This window comes from Cyprinodon variegatus, unplaced genomic scaffold (genome assembly GCF_000732505.1).
Source record: "Cyprinodon variegatus isolate N-32 unplaced genomic scaffold, C_variegatus-1.0 Scaffold277, whole genome shotgun sequence".
NCBI lineage: Eukaryota > Metazoa > Chordata > Actinopteri > Cyprinodontiformes > Cyprinodontidae > Cyprinodon > Cyprinodon variegatus.
In genome coordinates, this window is record NW_015150730.1 from 521,899 (window position 1) to 545,529 (window position 23,631).

The 23,631-nt window shown below is 36.0% G+C and overlaps 1 protein-coding gene across 6 annotated transcripts in view; it reads left to right on the top strand.

The window, feature by feature from the left end:
* Positions 1-4,557, top strand: part of LOC107090026 (adhesion G protein-coupled receptor L2-like) — a 133,870-nt gene extending 129,313 nt beyond the window's left edge. For 3 of the 6 annotated variants that reach the window (XM_015383162.1, XM_015383161.1, XM_015383160.1), the window contains exon 22: positions 1,441-4,556. In XM_015383162.1, the coding sequence (XP_015238648.1) occupies positions 1,441-2,312 (872 nt within the window). In that variant the 3' untranslated portion in view covers positions 2,313-4,556. Of the gene's footprint in view, positions 1-1,440 lie in introns of all 6 variants that reach the window. The other 3 variants (XM_015383159.1, XM_015383163.1, XM_015383164.1) reach the window with 3 other exon arrangements.
* Positions 4,558-23,631: the final 19,074 nt, after the last annotated feature.

Below are 23,631 nucleotides of genomic sequence, written 5' to 3' on the forward strand. Positions count from 1 at the left end.
CCTTTACTCTTATATTATAGGCCAAACAGTTGCTAAAGTGTGATTTATGTGGATTTATTTACATTTTTTTAAAGAAACAGGAGGAAGAACCGGAAAAACATCTAAAAGCCCAGGAATGAATCAATTGTAAATAAGTTAAAGGTGGGATATAAAACAATATCACAAGCTGTGGGCTTCAAGACGCACTGTTCAATCTGTCAGCTAAAAAATAGAGACTATGACTAGACTGGAAGAATACCTGAACATGGTCGTCCATCTAAGCTGTCAGGTCAAGCCAGGAGAGCATTGATCAGAGAGGCAGCTAAGAGGCCAGTGGTAAAAATGAAGAAGCTGCTGAAACAGACAGCTCTGGTGGAAGAAATGTGAGCAAGAAAAGTATTTTTGCTGCCGTCTGGAATTGTTGTTGGTATAAGAAGAACCTTCACTATGGAAAAAAACAATTTACAGCAGCTTGCATATATAAATCAATAATTTGTAGAAAGCTAACCTCCTACTTTATGCTCAAAACATCATTACAAAATACTGGATTTACATGTTTTTTCAAACATGGGTTGACACGTTAACCATCAGCATTTGGCTCCCTTCCCACTGGCAAAAAAAGCTGGGTCTAACCCCCCACTGGCAAGCAGCCTGTTCTCTGTCCCGCCGCGGCTGCTTTTCTGGTGACGCCATCACGCTGGGTTAACGTTTATGATGTCACCAGTGCAATAGAAATCAGGAAAGTAAACAATGTAGAGCAACATGTAAGGAAGCCAGGGTCAGTGTGCTTTATTGTTTCGCTCTATTATCTTTCTGAATCCCTCTTACCAGTGCTGCGCAATGTTTAATGAACGTAAACAAAGTTGTTTTGGCTTGCTAGATCAGATGTGGTTGGCGCTATGTGTTGGTGTCCATACATTGCGTTCAATGGTGTCATGTTATTTAGCAAGCCAACCCAGATCTGGTTTTCCCATAGCATGTCGATCAGGTCTGAGGCGATTTTATCGCAGGTCGCTTGTAAAGTCATTTGACTCGGGTAGACACGTGCCAGTGAGTTGTTCCCACTGCCATTAAAAGCCGATTGTTCCTGGGTTAAACGGGTTTTTCGGCCAGAGGAAAAGGGGTATTAGGTGAACAGTAGTGGTGGTGTTATCATGCTGTAGAAATGTATTTTATTTTTAAGAAAAGCAAAGATGTGATATTATTTGTAAAGAAATTTAAGAAATGCAAATTCCAATTCAAATTCCTTCGTTTTGACAAATAATATCTGTTTTTTGGTCTGTCACATAAAATACTACAAAAAATACATTGAACTTTGGGGTTTTACAAATCAATTTGCAAACCAGTTGAGGGACAATGAATACATTTGCAAGACCCACATATTGTACATGGATGGTGTGGTGGTTTTCTGTCATGGAATAAAAACAATTGTCTTACCTGCTTTTCCAACTTTCGTTCTAGGACAGCCCTCTCTCAGCAACAGCAGGGACATAAGCGCCATGGACACCCTCCCCCTCAACGGCAATTTCAACAACAGCTACTCCCATCGCGACGATGACTATGAAGCCGTGGGTGTCCGAGCACCTGCTGACCTGGGGGGGCTCAACCTAGATGATGCTACATTCGAGAAAATGATCATATCCGAGATTGTCCATAATAACCTTAGGCCCCGTGGGGGTCCCAAAGCTCGCAGCACCCCAAGAGAGAGGGACCTGGCTCTTCCTCCTACCTCCCGGGTCAATGTGGCAAAAGGAGGGGGTGGCAGTGGGAGCGAGGATGATGCCATAGTGGCTGATCACATGGAGGCTTCATCCCCGCAGAGAGGAGGTGGAAGAGGAGGCCACACCACCCTAGAGCTACTCCTGCACCCCCACCACAAGGAGGTGCTGGATGCTCCCCTCCTGCCCCAAAGGACTCACTCTCTGCTCTACAGCGCCCAGAAGGCCCCTAGACGCCTGGAGGGCCAGAGTGGCCATGGCTCCGAGACTGTTACTGCAGGGAAGGACATGGGCTCCCAGTCACCCAATGACAACAGAGACTCTCTGTATACCAGCATGCCAAACCTGAGAGACTCTCCCTCACCTTCAGCTTCACCATACCCACCAGTGGAGGGGGAGGAAGAGGAAGAGCTCTCTAACTCGCCTCAAAGCGAAGGGGACAATACGTATCACAAGAGCATGCCTGAACTTGGTGATGCTCCGCAGCCGCTATCCTACTACCACATAAACCGAGGCACCAGCGATGGGTGTGTCATCTCACCCGGCACTGAGGACTGCGAGCAGGATGGGGACACCCCCAGTGATGGACAAATGCAGCTGATTACCAGCCTCTGAGAGAGGGTGTGGGGTCGGGCACCTCTGTTTGCACAGGTTTGAACAAGTCGATGCTTTCCTGTGATGTCATGAGACCCTGGTGAGGCTGGCTTCGCACATGGCCTTCCTTTTCGGACAGGAGATGAAAACTTGCTGGGTTGGCAATAGGCGTGAATGAATGACTTTTTTTTTTGCACAGAGATCTCATTTACACACAAGACACACCCAACTGAGGCCAGACAAATGTGGTGCTGTGGCAGCTCTGCTGCTGGACTAATGAGGTGCAGAGGATAACACAGAGGCCGCAGTTTCAAAGATAAGTCTGGCGTTTCTGTCGTACTGAGAGAAAAATCGAACAGTTAGGGATTAAAAAAAATAAAAAATGAAACCTCCAAGCAAAGAACCATGAAACTCTTGGCATATTCCCGGGGGACTTTGCGGAACCAGGGTCCTTTTTTAAGTCAAAAGTGCAGAACAAGAACTAGTGAGGCTCCACTTACAACGTCAGGACTGTAAAGTTAAGAAACCACTAATTCAGACTCAGGCCTTATATTTTTCTCTATTGCACAATTAACTGTTGTACATGTAACAGCTGAAAAAAATATATTTTGCTGTACCACTAGTGTAAAAACTCAAACAAGAAGACAAAGAGAAAAAGAATAAAAAATAAATGGCAAGAGCTCAGTAGTTAAGCCCTTTCAATGTTAAAATTCTCCAGACAAGGTTAATCAAACTGTCGGGAATGTGTTTTTTCCTCTCACACTTGACTTGTACTAGAATGTTTGAATATTAAAAAAATGGAAAAAAAAAAGACATTTTAAGAGAAAACAGTCCATATGAAACCATGCTCACATCTCTGCTTGTGAAGTGTTTTTTGCTTTTTTTTTCTGAATGAAGTTTTTTGCCAGTAGTATATTTGTTAATATCTGGCCATGCACAGACTTAACATTAGAAGAAATTTGATTCCAGTGTAATTTATTTTTACTTGCAAGAAACTTTCAGCTTTGACTCCCTTCCGTTCATGCCTTTGCTATTTTTATAGGGTTTTTTTTATCTTTTTTTTTGCAAACATGTTCATCATTTGACACCAATTAATTTATTAAGAAATAAGAAAAAAATTGCAAAAAAAAAAAAAAGGGAGAACAAAACATCATGGTTGGGAAGTGTGAAAATACATTGCAGCACTGATTAGTCTCATTTATTTCTTTTGTAAGAGCCCATCATAAACTGGTATTTAATTCAACTCCTGTTTGATATCAAATAAATGTGAAACTTTTCCTCATTTGCAGAAATCTGGCTGCTCATTCTTTGGTTCCATTTATTTCTGTGGTGAAAAAAATAAGAAAAGCTGTATTATCTTCATGCCAAAATTTAACTAGGTACTAAAGATTAGCAAAAACATTAAATCCGCATGTATTTGGATTTGTAGATCTTTTTTTACCATTTACAAGGGAACATTTCATCTAAATTTGACCTTTTAATGCGACACAAAAGAAGAAAGAGCCCATAACATTCTCAAGGCAACAGTTTGTCCCTGATCCCTTTCCGTCCGTTCCTTGCTTTCCCTTTCTTCTGAATGAAACATCTGTTGTCCGTCTGTAAAGTTTGTCCGTTTTATGTTCAGTAACAGCGGTGCCTTTGTATCCTTCCCGCAGTGTTGGATATGTTTTGTTTTTAGAAATAGCAGCAGAGGAGTTTTATGTGGCCCCTTTTTTTTCTGTTTTTACATCATGTGATAAATTGTGCAAAAAGAAACATTTAATAGAAAAGTGTTTTATACTGGACTAAATATGAAGTGGAAAAACATGAAAAGGTAAAGGGGCTAATTTGTGCTTTGCTTTTTCAGAAATAGAGGCAAAGAGGTTTTGGTGAATTTAAGGGGATATTTTTTTTTTTGTTCCAAGGTGTCAAAGATTGTATCATGATGCTGCCAATTTATTGCCTACATTATGATGGGGATCAAATCATTGGCTTTTACAAAAAAAAAAAAAGGTAAGCCAAAAAGGACATTACTCGTCAGGTTTGTTGTACATATACTTTTTCTTCTTCTAGTCAATCATGTTGGAAAAAGTAAGGTAAAGGAAGTGATTTAAAAGACATTGCGATAAACTGTACAGACCATTCCCATAGGTGTCAGTCTACATCAGTATATATTTTTGTATTATAATAATTTTAGTGATCTTGATGGAATGTTAGAATTTTCTGCTATATTTCAAATTTCATCGGCTGCAATAATCAAAACCTGTTGGAATAAAGCCTCAAACTTAGAATTCTGTTTCAATCCATTTCATTATAGTATCACTTTTAGATTGTTTTACTGAAATTAATGTTTATTTTTTATTAATTTGTTATTTTTTTAAAGATAAACATCTGAGAAGGTTAAAATGATCTAAAAACAAGGGAAAAAAGCAAAGGGAATATATTTGTTCGCTTCTTAAAGCCCATAAATCAATTGATTTTGTGCCAGAGATGATCAGAATAAAATAATTTAAAATAAAATGTATGCCCTGTACAGTTTTGGATAGCTCTCTACTGTATGATTAGTATATTACTGCAAGATGCCACAGAATCTGTCTTGCAAAGCATTGATTTTTTTATTATTTGAGTTTGCAAAACCAGTTGTTTCTAGTGTATTATAAAAACACTTGGTAAGTTGGTAAGCATATATAGAAGTATATATAGAAAACGATAAACTGTAAATCTATTATTTATGCTTAAGATCACAGTTTAAACAAAATCGTGTATGGCGCCTTGAAAAAATATACACATCACCTAAAAGTTAGGTTATTTTATTCATGTTACAAACTGTAATGAATTTTATGTGTTTTGTGCAAAAGATGGACATAAACCATTGAACGATCTATTGCCTTCAAAAATCTTTTATAAGTAAAAATGTGGTATGTTGGTTTTTAAATCCTTAAAAGTTCATTATCTAGAGCCACATTTTGCTGCAACTGATATCATTCAAACTATAAGATGACTCCACCCACACAGAAATAGAATGGAGTAACTAACTTCTGGCAACACTATACATAAGGTCAGTGATGTTACAAAGAAAGTAATTTTATTATAAGGCAATCATGGAGGAATCAAGGCCAAAGCCTAAAGTCTACAGATGTTCTGATTTGATATCAGTGTATATACAAATAATCGCCAACTAATTTAACAATCGATTAATTGTAAACTGGAGTATAGAGACTATAAAACAATCCTTTAACTGACAGAGTAACCCATTTAGACCAGTAGATGGACCAAGAATGTAAAAAGAGGGTAAAGCGAAGTGTGAAGAAGCAAAGTGAAGTATATATATATATATATATATATATATATATATATATAAATAGTCGTCCATTTAATCTGTTATCTATAAAATTTGATGATAGGAAACTCGTGAAAACACTTTGCTTCTACCCATTATAGTTTAGAGTTTTTGTAACTCTTTGGTGAGTAAGAAAGGGGTCACTTTTTGTTATACTTGTTAGTATTGCTCTGATTGTCTGATTTAGAAATATCAATATCATTAAAATATCAAAACCTGGCTGCTGTAAATGGTTTTGTTTTAAAAAAAAAAAAAAAAAAGACTATTTTGCCTCACATCCATAGTTATCGGATTAATTCTAAACTGCTTTTGCTGAATCTGTTAATCCTGCCTTTGAAATCGAGTTATACCTTTTCCTTTTTATTGAGATACATTTTTCTCAATATCGTTCAGTCAAACCAAAACGTATCTAAATTAAAACATGTAAATCTTTACTAATAAGGACACATCTTACATCGTTTACCTATCCAGCATGCTCATGTTCCCAGCACTCAAAACTCTTTGAGTTCACCCACAAACAGGGAGGATCAAAAGCAAAACTTAAAGAATGTAACTACAGATTTCTGAGAAAAACATTTTGTCATATGAGTAAAAAAAAAAAAAAGAAAAACTTTTGTTTTTCCAAAATATAATATTCCATTGGGGAAAAAATTATTGCAATTTTGAATGTTTTCACCACAATTACAAAGAAAATCATAACAATGACACAACTTTTGATCACAGTTATATTTTGATTAAGATTATTTTTTGTTTGACTAAATAATACTGCGAACCACCTTTAGTTCAGATGGAAAAAACTATCATATAAAAAATATTCCCATCTGACTGAGACAACCAAACTAATAGGGACATACATAGTAAAGTTTAATAGATTTTAATTCTTTTTGATTGATTGAATGTCCAACCCAAATAAAGGTGCTTTTATAGACAGTTGCCCAACACATCCAAAAAGCCCCTTTTTGTAACTACTTAATTTAAACTAATTTAAATATCTTGGTCCTTTGTACCTCCACTTACTGGCACGAACTGTGCCCCAGTTTTCCGAGGAGAAAAAAACAAACAAATGAAGTATGCGTTTGGATACATTTTTCCCCACAGGCCAGGATCAAAAGCTAACATTTTGTGTCTAAAAGTGGTGGCACTTGGCTCAAATAGGTTGCATGTGAGCATTTTTGCATCATGAATGCTGCTGCGGATGTATATGAGGCTATCATTATGGAGGAGTTTAATCCATAATGACAAACAGATACTATTTTGCAATCCATCACTGGATATTTGTAAATTCGGGTTGAAGTGTGGCGAGAAAATGAACCGTAGGTTCCAGGGTGATTCATTCGCACATGCGATTCTCATTTGACCATCATGTCAACACCATGGAGAAACGCTGCAAAAAGTCTCTTTGCATTGGTAGTGGCCTATGCAAACTTGTAAAGGGAGTTGTTACAGGTTCTTAATACATTTTAATAGACTTTTATAGGAACGGCTGATAATTCTTTTGAAGTGTTAAGTAAATAAATGTATAATCAGAATCAGGTTTATTGCCATTGTTAGTGAAGGAGTTCACAAACTAGGAATTTTTGTGGTACAATCGTGCAACATGAAACATATAATATGGAATAGGTAAATAAAATTATAAAAAATCTCTAAAAACACTGTGGGTATAAGGCATGCAAAAAATAGACTAATATATACACTTAGGATAAAAATATGGATAAAAAAATATATAAAAAGTAAAATATACAAGGTAGTGCAAATAGAGCAGTGTGCAAATAATCAGTAGCCAAGTCGCATTAGACAGCATATAACTGTAAATTTAAAGGAAAACAATACATAAATGCTAGTAATATGTGGAGTGTATTTATATTCTGCCCCCCATATTTTTATTCCATGAACTTTCCCAAGTTTTAGAATTTTTTTGCAATCATCAATCCATCCTTTTAAAATGTAAAGATGATGCCAAAACTGGAAACACACAAAACTATAGCTGTCCACCTATGATGCCATAAAAAGGCAACAAAAAGGATTATCAGAGATGCAACAAAGAGTCACATGGAAATTCGAAGGAGTGGAATGGATGCGGATGAAGATTCCCAGTCATCCAGGTCGTAGTCATTCCATAAAAGTTTAAAAAACAATCCACTGGACTTGGTTGATTCTCTCTTTAGAGAGAAAAAACAACTTTAAACAGAGGTGGTGGACTCAGATTCCAGCTTCCAAAAACTTACAATTCAGTTATAGAGATGATCCCTTCCAGATATCACCACACCCCCCACCCCATCACAGAGGAACAAAGTACCTCCTCTCTTCAGCCGGTGAACAATACATCCTTACCGACTGACCCGTAACAATCATAGGCAGGTTTCAGGTACTATAGAAGACAATCCCCCCCTTTAACGCCTGACCTTCAGAATCATAGACAGGTTTCAGATATTACAGGCTAACAATGGAACCAAACGATCCACTCGTCAGTTTCAATTTGCATGTTTCCGAGCAATACAAGGCCTTGTCTATATAAGACTCAAACTCACTGCGGATCCAGACATTTGAATTGAAAAACCTTCCTGGAGGGGAAGCGAAACGTCTTCAAATCTTGGAAACCAACTCCAGTGGATTGTTTTTTTAAACTTCTAAGGAATGAGTGGAATAGATCCAAAAGTCAGTTTGCCACAAGCTGTGTAGACGGCAACATGTGGGGGGAAAAAGAGCTCTGAACAAATCAATGCAAAACTATCTGAATATGCCAAAGCTTTTGTAAAATCAAGAATTTGCTACATTTTCTGCCAAAGTCTCTTTAAATGCAAAACTACTGCAAAAGAATTGCAGCTGTTATTGCAACAAAAGGTAGCTCTACAAAGTATTGTCCTACCAATTGTCTTAGAGTATTGTTATAACAATTCAAAATGTATAACCTCAAGGAGTGTCCACTTTTTCAAGGTACTTAAGGCGCTTTATTGTTTATCATAAAGAAAAAACTTCAAATGCAACTTTCAAAGAATTAAAACGGAAATATCTTTCATCTGTATGTGTCTGAGTTTTCAGTTCTAGTCAGCCTCACACGCATTCAGGCACAAAGCCGAAGTAGCCCTTGCAGATTCTTTGTGGTGCAGTTTATAAATTGGAAGTTGGTTGCCAGTTTGCTGTCAGGAAACTGACGTGGAGGCCAAAGCAAAGGTCTGGGTTCAGTATGGCTCTCAGCATTGTTTTCTGAATATAAAATGTTCAGTTTATGCAGAGCCCTCCAAAAAGCCCCCAGAGACAACAACTCCATCTGTATTTCATACAGACTTCTGGCTTCTCTTCAGTTATAAATTAAATTAAAAGCAGAGCTTGATGACCTCCTTGCAGTTCACAGAGGAATGGACGGGCATCATCGGTGGAAGCTTCTTTTTCATAAACAGGCCCCACCATGAGACAAAAGCTTCAGGACGTGTATGATGTCACTGCGAGGACGTTTTCCTCAAGCGTGTGTAATGAGTTTCCTCCTGTCTGCTTTATAAAAGACAAAAATTTGATAAATGAATGTGCCGAGCTCCCTTTCCAAGCGTAAGGATCAGTTTTGCATGATGCATATATATTGGTTCATTATCACTAAGTCACCTGTGCCCTGTATTAGCTTTCTCACCGCATTATTATTTTTAAGAACATTGGATTCTGAGATTGAACAATGTATAGATGATCCCATACTTTCCTCCAAATAAAAGTATGGGAATAGAATGGTGATAGGGGAGGGGAAATGTGTGTGTGTGTGTGTGTGTGTGTGTGTGTGAGGGAGTGGGGGTTCCAGACATAAAGATCTTCATTACTCAGGCTCTCCTTGTCCTGCTGTGACGGTATTCAGACATTCATCCTCTTCAAAGACACCCCTTACACCTCTGACTTTTTACTACATTGCTGACATTACCGTCTGTCCTTATCTGATGATATTATGATGCACCGTATTAGCCATGCAGTGTTTGCAGTGTAAATGAAGGCTAGCTAAGTCGCAGAAGTTTGATGGAGATGAAAGTGCTTCATTTATCAACTCATCTTTTATCTTTTTGCAGTCAAAGCCCAGCATTCATGGGGCAGCAAGTAAATGACGACGCAATAAATAAGGTCTGGTCAGAGAAAACATTACTGCTTCTTCATTTTGGGGCTTTTGATGTTCCAGTTTCAGCCCCTAGTGATTTGGACATTATTTCATGTCCATCATCAAAAAGACTTCAAACAAGATGCTTCATTCAAAATCAGATCACAGGCTGGACCAGAATGTGCTTTATTTGGATTTGCATGTGGGTGCCTCTGTACTGTATTTGCTCTCTTACGGCTCTGAAATTTACCCAAACATATTTTTTCCTCATGAAATCTCCCAAACTTACTGAAATGATTATTATGTTTACAGAATCAGCTTTCTTTATTTAAGCTTTCTCTGGTGAGGTCTTGCTTTGGAAAACGTAACAGTATTATTAAAACTACAAGCAGCCTTGCAGAAAATGTTTACTTTCTTGGATAGTGATCTTGTCTTCAGCCTGTACCGGACCTATGCATAATTACATTATCAAAACCATAATGCTGGGGTATTATATGTCCCGAGGTCCTCAGCTTTCATTCTTCTACCTTTCTTTCTGCAGCATGAAGATAAAGAACATCCTAATCACTCCTGCTCTGCTGCCGTCATCTCACCAAACAACGGAGCTTTGAGAAGGCTCACGCAGACACCATGTGCATTTCAAGTTCCAGGAATGGCCCAACGCTTATATTTACAAGGCAAACAACAAGCATATTTCTGCTAAATCTTGCATCGTATTTTATCTAGATTTTATCTGATTGAGAAATGTTTAAAAAGCAAGGGAAAAATGTAATCATGGCTTTCCATTCCTTTTACACACATATATTTTAAAAAAACACAGTGGTCAGCATTTGCATTTGACAAGAGAAGTAAGTCAGAAAGGAAGCAAGTAGAAGTCCTATCAGCAGGTTGCTGCTGGCAATGTAGTAAAAAAGTAAAGCACATTCTGGCCAAACTGGTCCAAAACTGATGATTGAACTTGCACTTGAAATGAACAACTTTATCTTGCCATTTTGATAATATCCTTCTTAAGGTGAAATACAGGAGTGGCAGCCTGATGCTATGGAACAGGTTAATCAGGAAGGTTATAAGTCAGATTGTGGAAAACCTTGAAAGAAACTCTGAGGTCACAAACGACTAGCATGTTGGGTGGAAAAAAATACTATTCTAAACAAAGAGCCATAGAATTGAATGGTTTAGAAGCAAACGGAGGGAACAGGGGCTGCACGGTGGTGCAGTTTGTAGCACTGTTGCCTTGCAGCAAGAAGGTTCCGAGTTTGATTCCCTGCCCAGGGTCTTTGAGAACAGCTGTCGTGACCCCACAGAATCAGCGGGAGAAGATGGATGGATGAAGGGAAGGAACGGTACTGGATGCACTTCATATGATCTTAAAGCCTGGCTGCTGAATGCACTTATAAATCGGCTGTAATGTGAAAAAAATAAGAAATAGTTTCCAGCTGAATGAATACTTTTAGAAGGCACTAAAATCTTCAAAGTGTACTTGCAAAGAAAAGGGTCCATACAACCACTAAAACATTCCTTTTGCACTATTACCAGTAGTTCACCATGTAATTAACTATGCTGTAAATTTCCTACTGAAAATGATTTGGATTGAACAGACAGACTTTTTTTTTTTTTTTTACCTCTTCCGACTTTAGAAAAATAATTCTGGACTTAGTTCATCTTGTAGAGCAAAATCTATTGTGAGACATAAAGACTTCACGCTAAAATATGCTTTTTGATTGTGTTTGGCATGTCTTGGTCTAAGTTCTTAACCGCGTGTGTTTGTAAAAAAATAAAATATAGTGATTGTTTCTCAGAGAGGCCTAGAAAGGCAGAAGTGAAGGAAGCAGCTAAATAAGTGAGGGTGGGGGGGTATATTGTGAGAGAGACGGTGAGCAGCAGCCTAACATGTCAGAAAGTATCCGAGTCTGAGCCCGACAGTGGTAAAACTGTCAAACTTTGTAGGAAACACTAGTGCTGACCTCAGAGCTGGGCTAAGGTAGCCTGTCCCAACCATTACACTGTAAACACTCCACAGAGGCTCGTGTTTTCACTGGGTTGTCTCTGTTAAAATAATAGCAATACATCCCCAGGAGACATAAACATAACATACGACTGCTATTAGTCAAACGCTTTAGAGGGGAATTTTTCCATATTCAAGCAATTGCTCCCACAACTTTTTTCGGGGCCATTTGAGACAAAAGTGTAATGATTGTAATTTTTTTAAATGTACAGCTTGAGGGAAAAAATGCATTCAGCTGTGGGAAGAATAAGTGAAACAAGAATACTTATGATCACTGTTATTATCACTGAAAGGCTTTCATTCATCACATAAAAACAATAAAATATACAGTGCTTTGAAAAAAGTATTTACCCCCCTTTAACCTTTATCCAATTTGTCAAAATTGCACAAAAAAACTTTAATGTATCTAAAAAAAAACAACAATTTTCTACTATAAGAAAGTAAAAGTGATTTAAAATAGTTTGGTAAAAGATACATGATACATGAGTTAAAAATATTTATATTTTTGTTGTTGACCATTTTAAACTATATATATATATAATTCATTTTCAATAGCAATTTTGTTTTATTTTGATATCTATGAATCTTTGAAAAGTTCAAATATATTTGAAGTCTTAGAAAACATCAAATAATGTTTGACTATACTGAGTGGAAAAAAAGTTAATTAGCTTGTAAAAGATGGAGACCCCTGACCTCCGCTGACAGGAAAGCAGAAAGAAAAGCAGGAGAGGGCCCAGTGTTAAAAAAAAGCAATACAAAGGCCTAGTTTTCTCCAACTATGTACTTAACAAAGAAAACATGTTGAAAATTTTCTCTGGACAGATGACATCAAAATGAACCTTTTTTCAAATATGAATAAAGAATCAACTCCTCATATAACCATGACCATGGTGTTTAAGGTGAAACACGGTGGTGGCCGCATCAGAATGTCCAGATGCCTTTTTAAAATTCATTTACTTTTTTTTTTTTTTTATCAGAAATAAGGAAGCTTCTTGGAGCTGGTGGGAAGATGGGTGGAGCTAAATGGAAACTTGCAAGCCTTATTTCGACCTTTTAGAAAAAACTTAATTCACTTGCAGTTTTATTTGACGAACACCTGATTGATGCATATTAAACACATACCAAGGATGTTTTGGTTATCTAGCAGTTGGTTTAAGGCCAACATGTCTTAAATTGTCTTTATTTGAAATATGTGCACTATCTTTATGTGCAAATTATTGCTGACTATTTAATTTTACATGCTCAAGTAACAGACCTTGTGACCATGTTTATAAAATATACATAATTTTTCTTTATTTTGACCCAGCAGTCTTTTATTTAGTTGCCTGAAACCCAAATCCAATTCTGTGAAATATATTGATGTGTGTAAAAATGTCGAAAAGTACAAGGGATGTGTATGTATTTGGAATGCACTATGTTTGCAGGCGTGTTTTAAGTTTGCCATTTATCACAAAAATACATCCGTAAGAGACAAAACATTAAATAAGGTGCTCCTGCTTTGCTTCTGTGAAACTAAATAAGGAGTTGCAGGCAAAAGTTGTGCATTAATCATTTTCAGACAGTGTGCAGAGCGCTTTTGTTGCCCCCAACTTCACTGTTGGATAACCGAGACGATTTGTAGTATTAAACTGCAGGGTGCCCTGATTTAAAAGGCTGTTATTCACAGCTAATTTACTTACAGTTTGGTATAATCATCCAGCCAGGATGTAGTCTGTCTCATCTGAATGTGAAACACAGTGGTACAGTAACATGTGGAGATAATTATGAAGCTAAGATAATCAATGTCATGCTTGAAGTTGCAGTCAAAAGACGCCCAAAGCAATGTTTTCTTGAGCCATTGGTTTGAAAATCAAAGTGACGGGTTCTTGGGCGGCGGGGTGGGGTGGGGTGTTTCAGCTTCTGCCTTGGAACTGCTGAAACCTAATGGAGTGTGCTGCTATGAAATGCTTTATTAATGCTTTCTTCTAAGAAACTTAAGTGACCTTTACTAAGTACTGCATGTACGTCAACATGGTTTATATTTCAACAAAATATTTAGTTCTGGACTAAAGACAGACAAAGCCAAGGCATCATTAAATATTTCTAAATAAAAGGAAACTATTACAGAATAAATAATAAAGTTAAGGATGACATTTATTTTTTGAAGATGTAAACTTTATGGCAGTGTGAAGAAAGAAGAGTGAGGGCAAAAAAACTGTGACTGTTTTTTAGAGATCAGATTTCAGAGGAAAGGCCTTTGGGTAATTCAGTTAACAATTAAATATGCCCTGAAGCAAGGTTTAACTGCGTATCTCATGTCAGGAAATCCCACAGAGGGTCCTTATATGTGCACTGAATTTCTTTCTTTTCTCCCACAAAATATGAAAGTCATGCTCCCACTACTAACTATTGATTAGATATGGTTATTTCCCAGTAAGAGAGGTACACTATGCCAAGAAAATCTCATAGAATGATCAGAAAATGTCCAAACAATCTGAATTTTTGAGGTATCTCGCATTGACGGTAGTAGACAAATATTTCACAAACAGATGTTTACAAAAGATATCTATACTTCATCTATTTTTCTCTTAACACACATTGACAAAATTGCTCCTACCCCTTATTTCATTAAAGAAAAATCCCTAATGGTCAGAACGAATTTGAATCTGACTTAAGTATCAAATAAAAATCAAAGAATGAAAGTCAGACATTGCTTTTCAACCACACTTTAGCAGAGTGATTCAAAAAAATGAAGTCATTAACCAGTCCTGGATAAAAATTAGGTTTCCCTTAACTTTTTGTTGCACAACATTTTAAAGGCAGTCACTGCAATCAAATTCCTGTAACTGTCAATGAGGCTTCTGCTCCTCTCAGCAGGAATGTTGGCCCACTGCTCATTAGAAAACTGCCCCAGTTGTCTCAAGTTTGGTCAGAACTTTTAGAAGACCACTTCAGAATTGTCCAATTTTTACATATTAGCCATTCTTTGTTGTTTTAAGCAGTGGAATCTGGGTCATTATCCTGTTACAGACACATGACTGCAATCAAACTTTCTGACTCTGGCCAGCACATCTCTCTCCTAATCCCTTGACAGTCTTGAGAATTTACTGTGATTTAAGATACCTTGTGCCAGATGCACTGTTTTTGGTATTTACTTTATCATATTTAGTTACTTTAGCAGAATTTTTGCATGTTAGCATGGTAGGGACATAAAACATAATTGTTTTATGTCCCTACCATGTAGATGCTAAACACAGTAGCATTTTTTTTCAGTGTGAAGCAACACAGCCCCAGAGCATAACAGCCCCCACCATGTTTCACAGGAAGGATAGTGTTCTTTTGTTGATATGGTTCATTTTTGTCTGTGAATATAGAGCTGATGTGTTCAGTTTTGGCTCATCTGTCAATAGGACATTCTCCAAGCGTTATGGCTTGTCAAAGTGTGGTATGGCAAATTCTAGTCTGGCTTTTTTATTTGATTTCCACAATGTTGTCTTCCTTTGTCATATTCCATTTAGTCCTTTTTTGCCTCAAATAGTCATGGTTGGTGTGATCTGACACTGATGCTCCTTGAGCTTGAAGGTCAGCATTATCTCTTTAGAAGTTTTTCTGGGCTCTTTTTTTAAGCCGGGCATAAACTGTGCGTTTTTTGCAATCATTGCACGCAGCTACAGCTCACACTGTGAGTGTCCAGTGTGAGTTCACAGCTCACAATGTATGTGCAGCACAACGCTCTGATGCGATCTACCTGCTCACACTGTATGTCTAAAAACCATGTCGGACTCAGCTCTGCAGTGAGATGGAGCTATGCTGACTCATCTTTTTGGAAGGTAAACGAGTAAAAGAAGAATATGAAGCTCTCTAGAATGAACCGCGCTGCCTTGGGAATTTGTGCAATTTTGTGCTGAAAGCCCTAAAAAGAAAAGGCGACGACGCATTTGGACAAAGACATGACCTAGCAAACATGGCAACCATGGTCTGTCAATTTTAAAGAAAACTCCGTTTCCCCCGTACCGCCGCCATGCTTCTGTGTTTTAATCTGAGAGGAAGAAGAAGAAGAAGAAGAATCCTTGTTTGTGCATGCCCACTGAATGATTTGCTCATAATGGTCGACTGAAAATCAAACGATTTTCTGGTGGTCGCAAGAGGGTGATTGCTCCTTGTTACCCCCTGTACACTACACAACGCACGATCAGGCTGAAAGTCGGCCCGAACAGAAAATTCTCGCACGACTGGAAAGTCGCCCCGAAAACGGCAAAAAATCACACACTGTAAGCCCGGCTTTACTGTTCATATTTATGTTAATTTGATTTTTCATCAACTTTCCTTCTGTGGCCAGGTTGGATGCAGTTCCATGGATCCTACATTTCTGAATAATTTGTGCAACTGTGGTCACAGGAATATCAAGCTGCTTGTAGATGGTCTAACAGCCTTTATCTTTAACATGTTTGTCCATATTGCTTTGTCTATTCTGAAAAACTCTCTCCTTCACTTTCTCTGGTCCATGTTGAGTGTGGTACACACCATGTCACCAAACAGCACAGTGACTAACTGTAGCCCTATATATAGGCTCACTGACTGATTACAAGATTGTAGACACCTGTGACTTTGCATCAACATGCCCCTTTGGTCATATTATTTCTATGTCTTTACTAAGGGTGCCATTATTTTTGTCCAGGGATGTTTCATTAATTTATTTCTTTAAATCATTTTGTTAAAGCATGGTTAAAAAGTGATTTCTGACTTTTATTCATTTTTTTATGCAATTTGTGTTTACTTTTCTCTGATTATTATGTCAGAAGTTATTTCTGTGAATATTGTAGACTTTGTTTCATTAAAAGAGGGGGACCAATGATTCAGTCCACAAGTAAAAATTATTATAACAGAAAGAGGCACAACAACTAATGAAAATGGAGTTTAGAGTTTTAATTCTATCTCAGAGGACACTAAAAGTTGATATATATTAATTTGCAGTAAGCAAATAAACTAAAGTGCTGTAAATATGTTTTATCCCAGTTTGATTTAGATTAGATTAGATTAGATCAGATTAGATTAGATTTATTTATCTTACAGCAGAGAAATTCACTGGTCACATATTAGCATAATAATTAAAGAAGGTGCAAACAAAGAGGAAAAAGGTTAATTAAGAATAAACAATATATATACAGTATATCAAGGTATATACAGTATATCAAGATAAATAGGATTAAGGTGCAAGTGTACATGTATCACACACAATGAAAAACAAAATAAAAATAAGAAATAAAAAATTTTCAAAATTTCATTTAGTTAGCAACAAAAGGGAACGCAGCAGCAAAGTCCTGATGTATTTTTGCAAATATGAAGCAATGGAGGGAAAAAAAAAACATTTTGTTTCCAGCAGTAGTTAGAACAATAGATTTGTACATCATGGACCTGAGAGAAACCAAAGTAAATTGTGGAGGCTTGGCTTAAACTTCGGGAAATTATGTCAAATGTAACTTTGGTTGGTTAGTATTGAACTCAACTTATAGGTGTACAGAAAGTAGCAAGCAACAAAATCTGAAATACAAACCCCAACAATTATAAATATAAATAAAAATCATAACAGCATAAAAACCTTGAGCATAAAATCTGAATCATGACTGAATCACCACCTGCTGAAATGATTCTCGAGCACATCACAGCATATTCACCGCTCTTACTGACATTAAAGTCGTTTTAAAACATGGCACACATTTTACAGCTTAAATCAAAGTTGTGTCATAAATATTTCTAAGTTTTTTACTGATGTTTCCACATACTTTCAACATCTCAATAAGGGGGGTGAAGCACTATGCCAGGTCCTGCTTTGGTAATCACTGATTTTGCCCTAGAATAACTATTACTGAGGAAGTTCACTTTGTGTAAGTCTTTTATATATATATATATATATATATATATATATATATATATATATATATATATATATATATATATATATATATATATATATAAACTGGTTCACTTCCAAGAACAAAGGATTTCAAATGAAGGGAGCTGAAGATTATACCCAGAAAACAAGCACTGACCTATTTTACTTTTTGTTTTTTCCAAAAATTATTCCGGGCGTAGCATGAACATAAAGGTTTTTCCTGTTTTACACTTGCCAGGAGATGTGTAAAACAAATTTTACAATGTCAGGAGAATTTCTAAATAATGTGTAATGTTTTGCTATCTGAAACTGTTTTTCTTTAGCCTGAAAAACAAAATAAAATCATTTTATTATCACATTTTTCTCCTAAAATCTACCAAAAGAAAAATGTCTAAGGAAACATAGAAGACTTGGACTTACAGTAATAAAACTAGCACCGCTGCCACTGTACACAAAATGATTTAATGCCTAATTATTCAAGAGCCAGTACTGTTCTAACAAAAAAGAAAAAAATGAAAGTTTTTTAATTGGATGCAAACAAACCTGTACATGAAAGCTATGAGAGAGCTGATCTCAGTCATTTTATATGATCAGCGAAAACGAACACAATTAATTTAAATCATAGAATGATGTTATTTTTCTCTGTTGTTTGATCCAGATAATAGGGTTGTAAAAGAAAAAAACACAACATTTTTTAAAAGTACAAACATCCAGGTTTGAGCATGTCTGAAAGCTAACCTTACCTGTAAGCTGAATTCTTGCTGTCTTTGTTTAGTTACCAACAGAAACGTTTAGGACTACATGAGAGTGGTACACACTCTCCATATGGCTTGTTATGTTTGCTAAAATGTCTTATGAAAATAAATCCTCACTGGCTGGTAATCCTCATAGTATTACATGGATCTATACATTCAGCAAATTGACTCTATATTATATTTTGCAATATCCATATCTTTATATAATATGGAGATATTCTTACTAATAATCACTTATTTCCAGCTTGGAGAATAAATGAAAATGCATCTTCAGTTGCACCTTTTCATAAGTTTCAAAAGGAAATGTATTTATTTATTTTTTATTTATTTTTTGCTTAAACTAATTAATTAAAGATCATAAGGGCTTTTTTATGTGCTGATCTCTAGCAAATGTGATTCAAACCCATGGATTCAGTATAACAGTGTTCTTCTAAAGGGTATACATTTGTTAGTATAGACATTTCTGATGGTAGCAATACCCAGATGCAGGTTTGCACTTTTCTCATAAATATTCTTATAAATATAAATATTTTACTGTTTAAAATATTTATGAGAAATTTTTTTAAGACAAAGTTTTTCTAAACCAATAGAATATAGAATAGAATATAATGAATAGAATAGAATAGAATAGAATAGAATAGAATAGAATAGAATAGAATAGAAAATCCCTTTATTGTCCCACAGTGGGAAAATTGTGGTGTTACAGCAACAAAAGTTTAAAGCAAAAGCGATCACACAAATGTGCACCTTAAAAAAAAGTGTATAAAAAAAACAGAATAAGTGACTGAGTTAAGAAAATTAACAAATAAAATACTGTACAGTGTTTTCCTGCACTATACTGTAAAGTGTTTTTTTTACAATATGAATAGTATGCAGTTATTTGTTTTTGATAAAAGTTTTACTTTATGTTCTTATCACTTTTGAACTCCTGCCTAATTAGCTTAATAACACGATTACAGTAATTGTTCAGTCCATTTTATGCCTCTGAGTGTTTCTTTATTTGAAGAATGGGTTGTACTTAATATTTCAGCACCTGCACTCTTTCATGTTCCCTTTAAATGTTCTTCTATCACTGTCTCGTTCTTCAAAAATTGACTTAAAAAAAAATAATATTTGCTCTGTTTTTTCCTCTGTAGATGAAAAAGGAGGACTGCTACAGTTGGAATAAAAAATTTAAGCCTTCCTTTTTCATTTATGTTTATTTAGTTACTTCTATTTGGATTGAAAACCAAATCAACTAGTATTCTATTATATTGAATTAATAGTCAAGCATTTAGTCAACCATTGAAACTAACTATTGATATTTGTCTATGGTGACCCAAATTCTCCATGGTAAAATATTTGTTTTAAATGCAGAAGTAAAATAGGCTTAGAGATTTTAACCTTAATATGAATTAGTTAACAGGTCAAATCTTTACTTTTCTTCATGCAAAGAAATATTTTGTGTTCCAGCAACTTGTGCAGAATTTATACCTTTTGGGCATCTCCTCTCAACTATCTGAAATGTAATTTAAAAAGTAATCAGTTCTTTAGCATATGTGTTTTATAAATCCTCATAATGATTCCTAATACTAATGATTAAGTAAATGTGTAAAACTATAAAATCTTTTCTCATAAAGCGTATATCTGAGGAAAACCACCAAACATTACCTACGTAAAGATATTCCCTACGCCCTGAAAGGTAAGTAATATTGCTTTTTAGGTGTGTTTTTTTTACTTCTTTTGGGGCCTTAATAATCTTTCTTTCATATATTTTTTTTAATCTAAAGTGGCCTTAAAAGTGTATCTGTTTTTTCTCTGGGCACATCCATAGTGCCAAAGGATTATTTCTCCCCCCTCCCTTGATTTTCAGACATTTTTTGGCTTTCCCTGGTGGGTTTCTAGTAGGGGGGGTAACTGTTGTTAATGCATCGTTAAAAGGCTCCAGCTGGAAAAATTTAGCAGCAACAGTTTTTTAACAACCCCACAAAGCCCTAAAGCCTAAACCCTGAGAGCTATTTCTGAGCGTCTCCAGCAAAAAGAGGGAGACGTCCTTTAAAACCCCCCGACTCCAAGGAGCTGCATGTCAATCTTCCACGTGGTACAGAGCCACTGGACGCTTGACTTTACCTTCTCTAAGATAGCCTATAATATATTTATTTTGAAAACATCCTGTGGACAAAGATGTATTATTTTACTAACATAATTCAAATTCGAAGGTGGTTGAGATGAGATATAGCGGAGACCTTGAAGTCATCCCAGAGAAATAGGGAGGACAGGGTTCGCGCTGTAGTTTATTTCAAAAGGGGGAAACTTATCCTGGATGAACTGAGCATATATTTTCACAACAAACTGCAAATCTTGAGGGGAAGTCCAAGTTGAAGAAGATTCATTTCATCATAACAAGAACATATAGCGCAGCTGCATCCTTCAAGTGCACCGTTGTGTGTGCTAAAATAATCTGTGGACTTTGGGGAAAAGATGATTTCTATTAGTCGTCCTTGGGTATGATAGAAAGCATCGTCTGTCTCCAGGACATCAGTGCTGACAACTGAGGACAGAGGGGAAGTAGTGTATGAGTGAATGAAACAGAAGGACACAACTTAATGTGAGAAAGTGTATTAGCATGTGAGTCATCTGAGCAGACAATCGGGGAAATGCATTGCATGAAGTGCCACCATTCATATTAGATCCGGGGCCCTGGGGCATCATTCGGTGTTATGACTTCAGTATTAATTGCTGCCTTTGGGGGCATTTGTTCTTGACGCAACGGTTTGTCTGAGAAAGAACTGACTCCTGACAAAACCTGAGCAGCTTAGAGCATGTTTAGTGACAAATAATTCAAGTGTAAGGGACGGAGTTGATTAGTAGCTGCAGTAAGAACACATTTGGTGCTCTGATATTGTCTTTTTGGTCTTTTTAAGAAAACCACAGCTTTTTGACAACAGCTACAAAATGATGTTGTTAAACAAAACCAGAAAGAGAGTTCAGTTCACACAGGTAAAAAAGTCCTCACCGCTACCCGTGTGCTTTAGAATAGGATTTAGGGTGCTTTATAATTTTATAAAAGTAGCTCTCCAAAGGTTTAGTCCAACCAGTTCAACCCATTTCCTTGTATTCTACACATTTATCAGATCCCTCACCTGGAGCTAGTCTGATTTAGGGTGCATTACGAGATTGGCTACCACAGGCCTTTACAGAGTCCTCCTTATTTTATTTTTATCTAAGCTAAATATCCTATCCAAATCATCTGAGCTATTCAAATATTAGATCAAAAAAACTTTGTTAAAACTGAAATGCTGATTTCTGATGATACCCTCTTATATACAATAATCCACTCAGCCAGTAAAAAGGTAATCAATTACATTATCTTGACAGCACCGCCTACTTTCTGTCACACCCAGGCTGGATTAGTGTCAGATCTGTAGAATCAAGACATCACAGTACTTCTACAGAACATGTCTGACAGCATGAAGAAGGTTAAAAGTTCCTGAAATGTAAAATATTCTACCTGAATTTTATTGGTTATTACACAAATATACCTTTGTGTGATTAAGTGAATCATTAAAAAGTTTCCAAATAAGCTATTTTATCTAATCTCTATAAAGCTCTATAAAGACAACTTGTTGTTTATTTATTTATTTATTTATTTATTTGTCCTGTCTGACGATGGGGCAATAAGAATAATTGTCTTGATGCCAAAAAGAGCCCAACAGATTTTACTTTTACTAGTGGAGCAGTACAACTATCGCCATAGTGTTCCGCTTGATTTATGCATAGAAATAGCTTTATTTTAATTATGCAGGGAGTATTACAGATTTTATGGACACTGCAATGTAACCAGAACAGGAAAGGAAAAACAGGAAAGGAAAAACAGAAAAAAAGGACAAAAGATGAAGAAAGAGGAGATAAAAGGGAGATCATGATAAAACATCTTTAGCCTGCTTCATCACCTGCAAAGAGATGTAAAAAGAACAGCACAACCAACGGATATGGTACAAGACATACAATAAAGTAACACCTAGATACTATAAGCAGTATTATTTAATCTGACATGTATACCGTGGTAGCTGGCGACTTGTTATTTAAAGGATTAAATAGAATATGGCTTGACCATCTCTTTGTTCTTCAAGATGTAAAAATCAACCAATCAGGAGTTTTCTGGCCAATAACAAGTTCCAGCTTTTTATGAGGTATTAACTGCCAATTCAGATTAATTTTCTTCTTACGGATTATGCCTTAAAAGAGAATCCATCTGTGCAAGTTCTTTATTTGGAAAAGCTTTGAATCCAACAAAAAAAGGGGGAATAACTCAATGGCCCACATTTATACAAAAAGGATATGCCCCTGACCTTATGTACTTAATATTAAGGGCCTTTGAAAATTGAAAACAGTAAAAGTTCTTTGTTTTGATTGATTTAGTAAATTTGGACAAACAAGTCAAAAATTTGATCATTAGATAAAGAAAAAAAAGGTTAAAGCTGCAGTAAGTTTAATACGCTTTGGAAAATCTGACTCAAATAGCAAACAAATGTGTTTTAAATTATAATTATTTTTTCACAATTAAGACAAGGAAATTTGTCAAAAAGCCTTATTGGGAAGCAGAACCCGAGCAATAAGGAGGGACAGAGTTTGCTTATACCTTAGGCTGACCAGGCCCTGCATGAGATTTTCTGAGAAGAACTTTTATTTGCATCTAAAGTAAAAACTAAATTATGTGGTTAGTGGTCTTTTTATAGAACAGCCTTCCTAAAGACATGAGGGCAGCTAAAAGGATTCCAGTGTGTTGATGCTTTCAAAGGACTAAACCTATTTATAGCATCATATTAGATTTTAAGATAACCTTTTTTATCTTTTCAATTTGAAATATTTTTATAATTTCTTACATTTAATACACACACACACCCACACACACACACACCCAGACACACACTATTATTATTACTATTTTTTCCTCAAAATAATCCAAATTAAAATTTTTACCCACACAATTGTAGTTTTTTACCTTTGGTTTACAAAAAAAATGAAAATATTTTTCATTGGCTGGTTTGTAGTTTTTTTGTATTCTAATGCATTACAAAATCAGAAAGTATGTTGTAGACATCCTGAAAATTCTGAAATTCTGAAATATTTCCATTACTAATCAAATGTAATCAACCAAATAATCGACAGCATTTTTTTTTTATCACTTTTAATGCAAACAATGTGTAACTTATAAGTAATTTATAAGCATTGCAATCAAACGGAGAGATGAACACGCACTAAAAATTATTGACCTAAGTTAATCAAAAATAACCTAAAGAAAAAACTGAAGATATGTTGGCTGCTATTTTATAATATA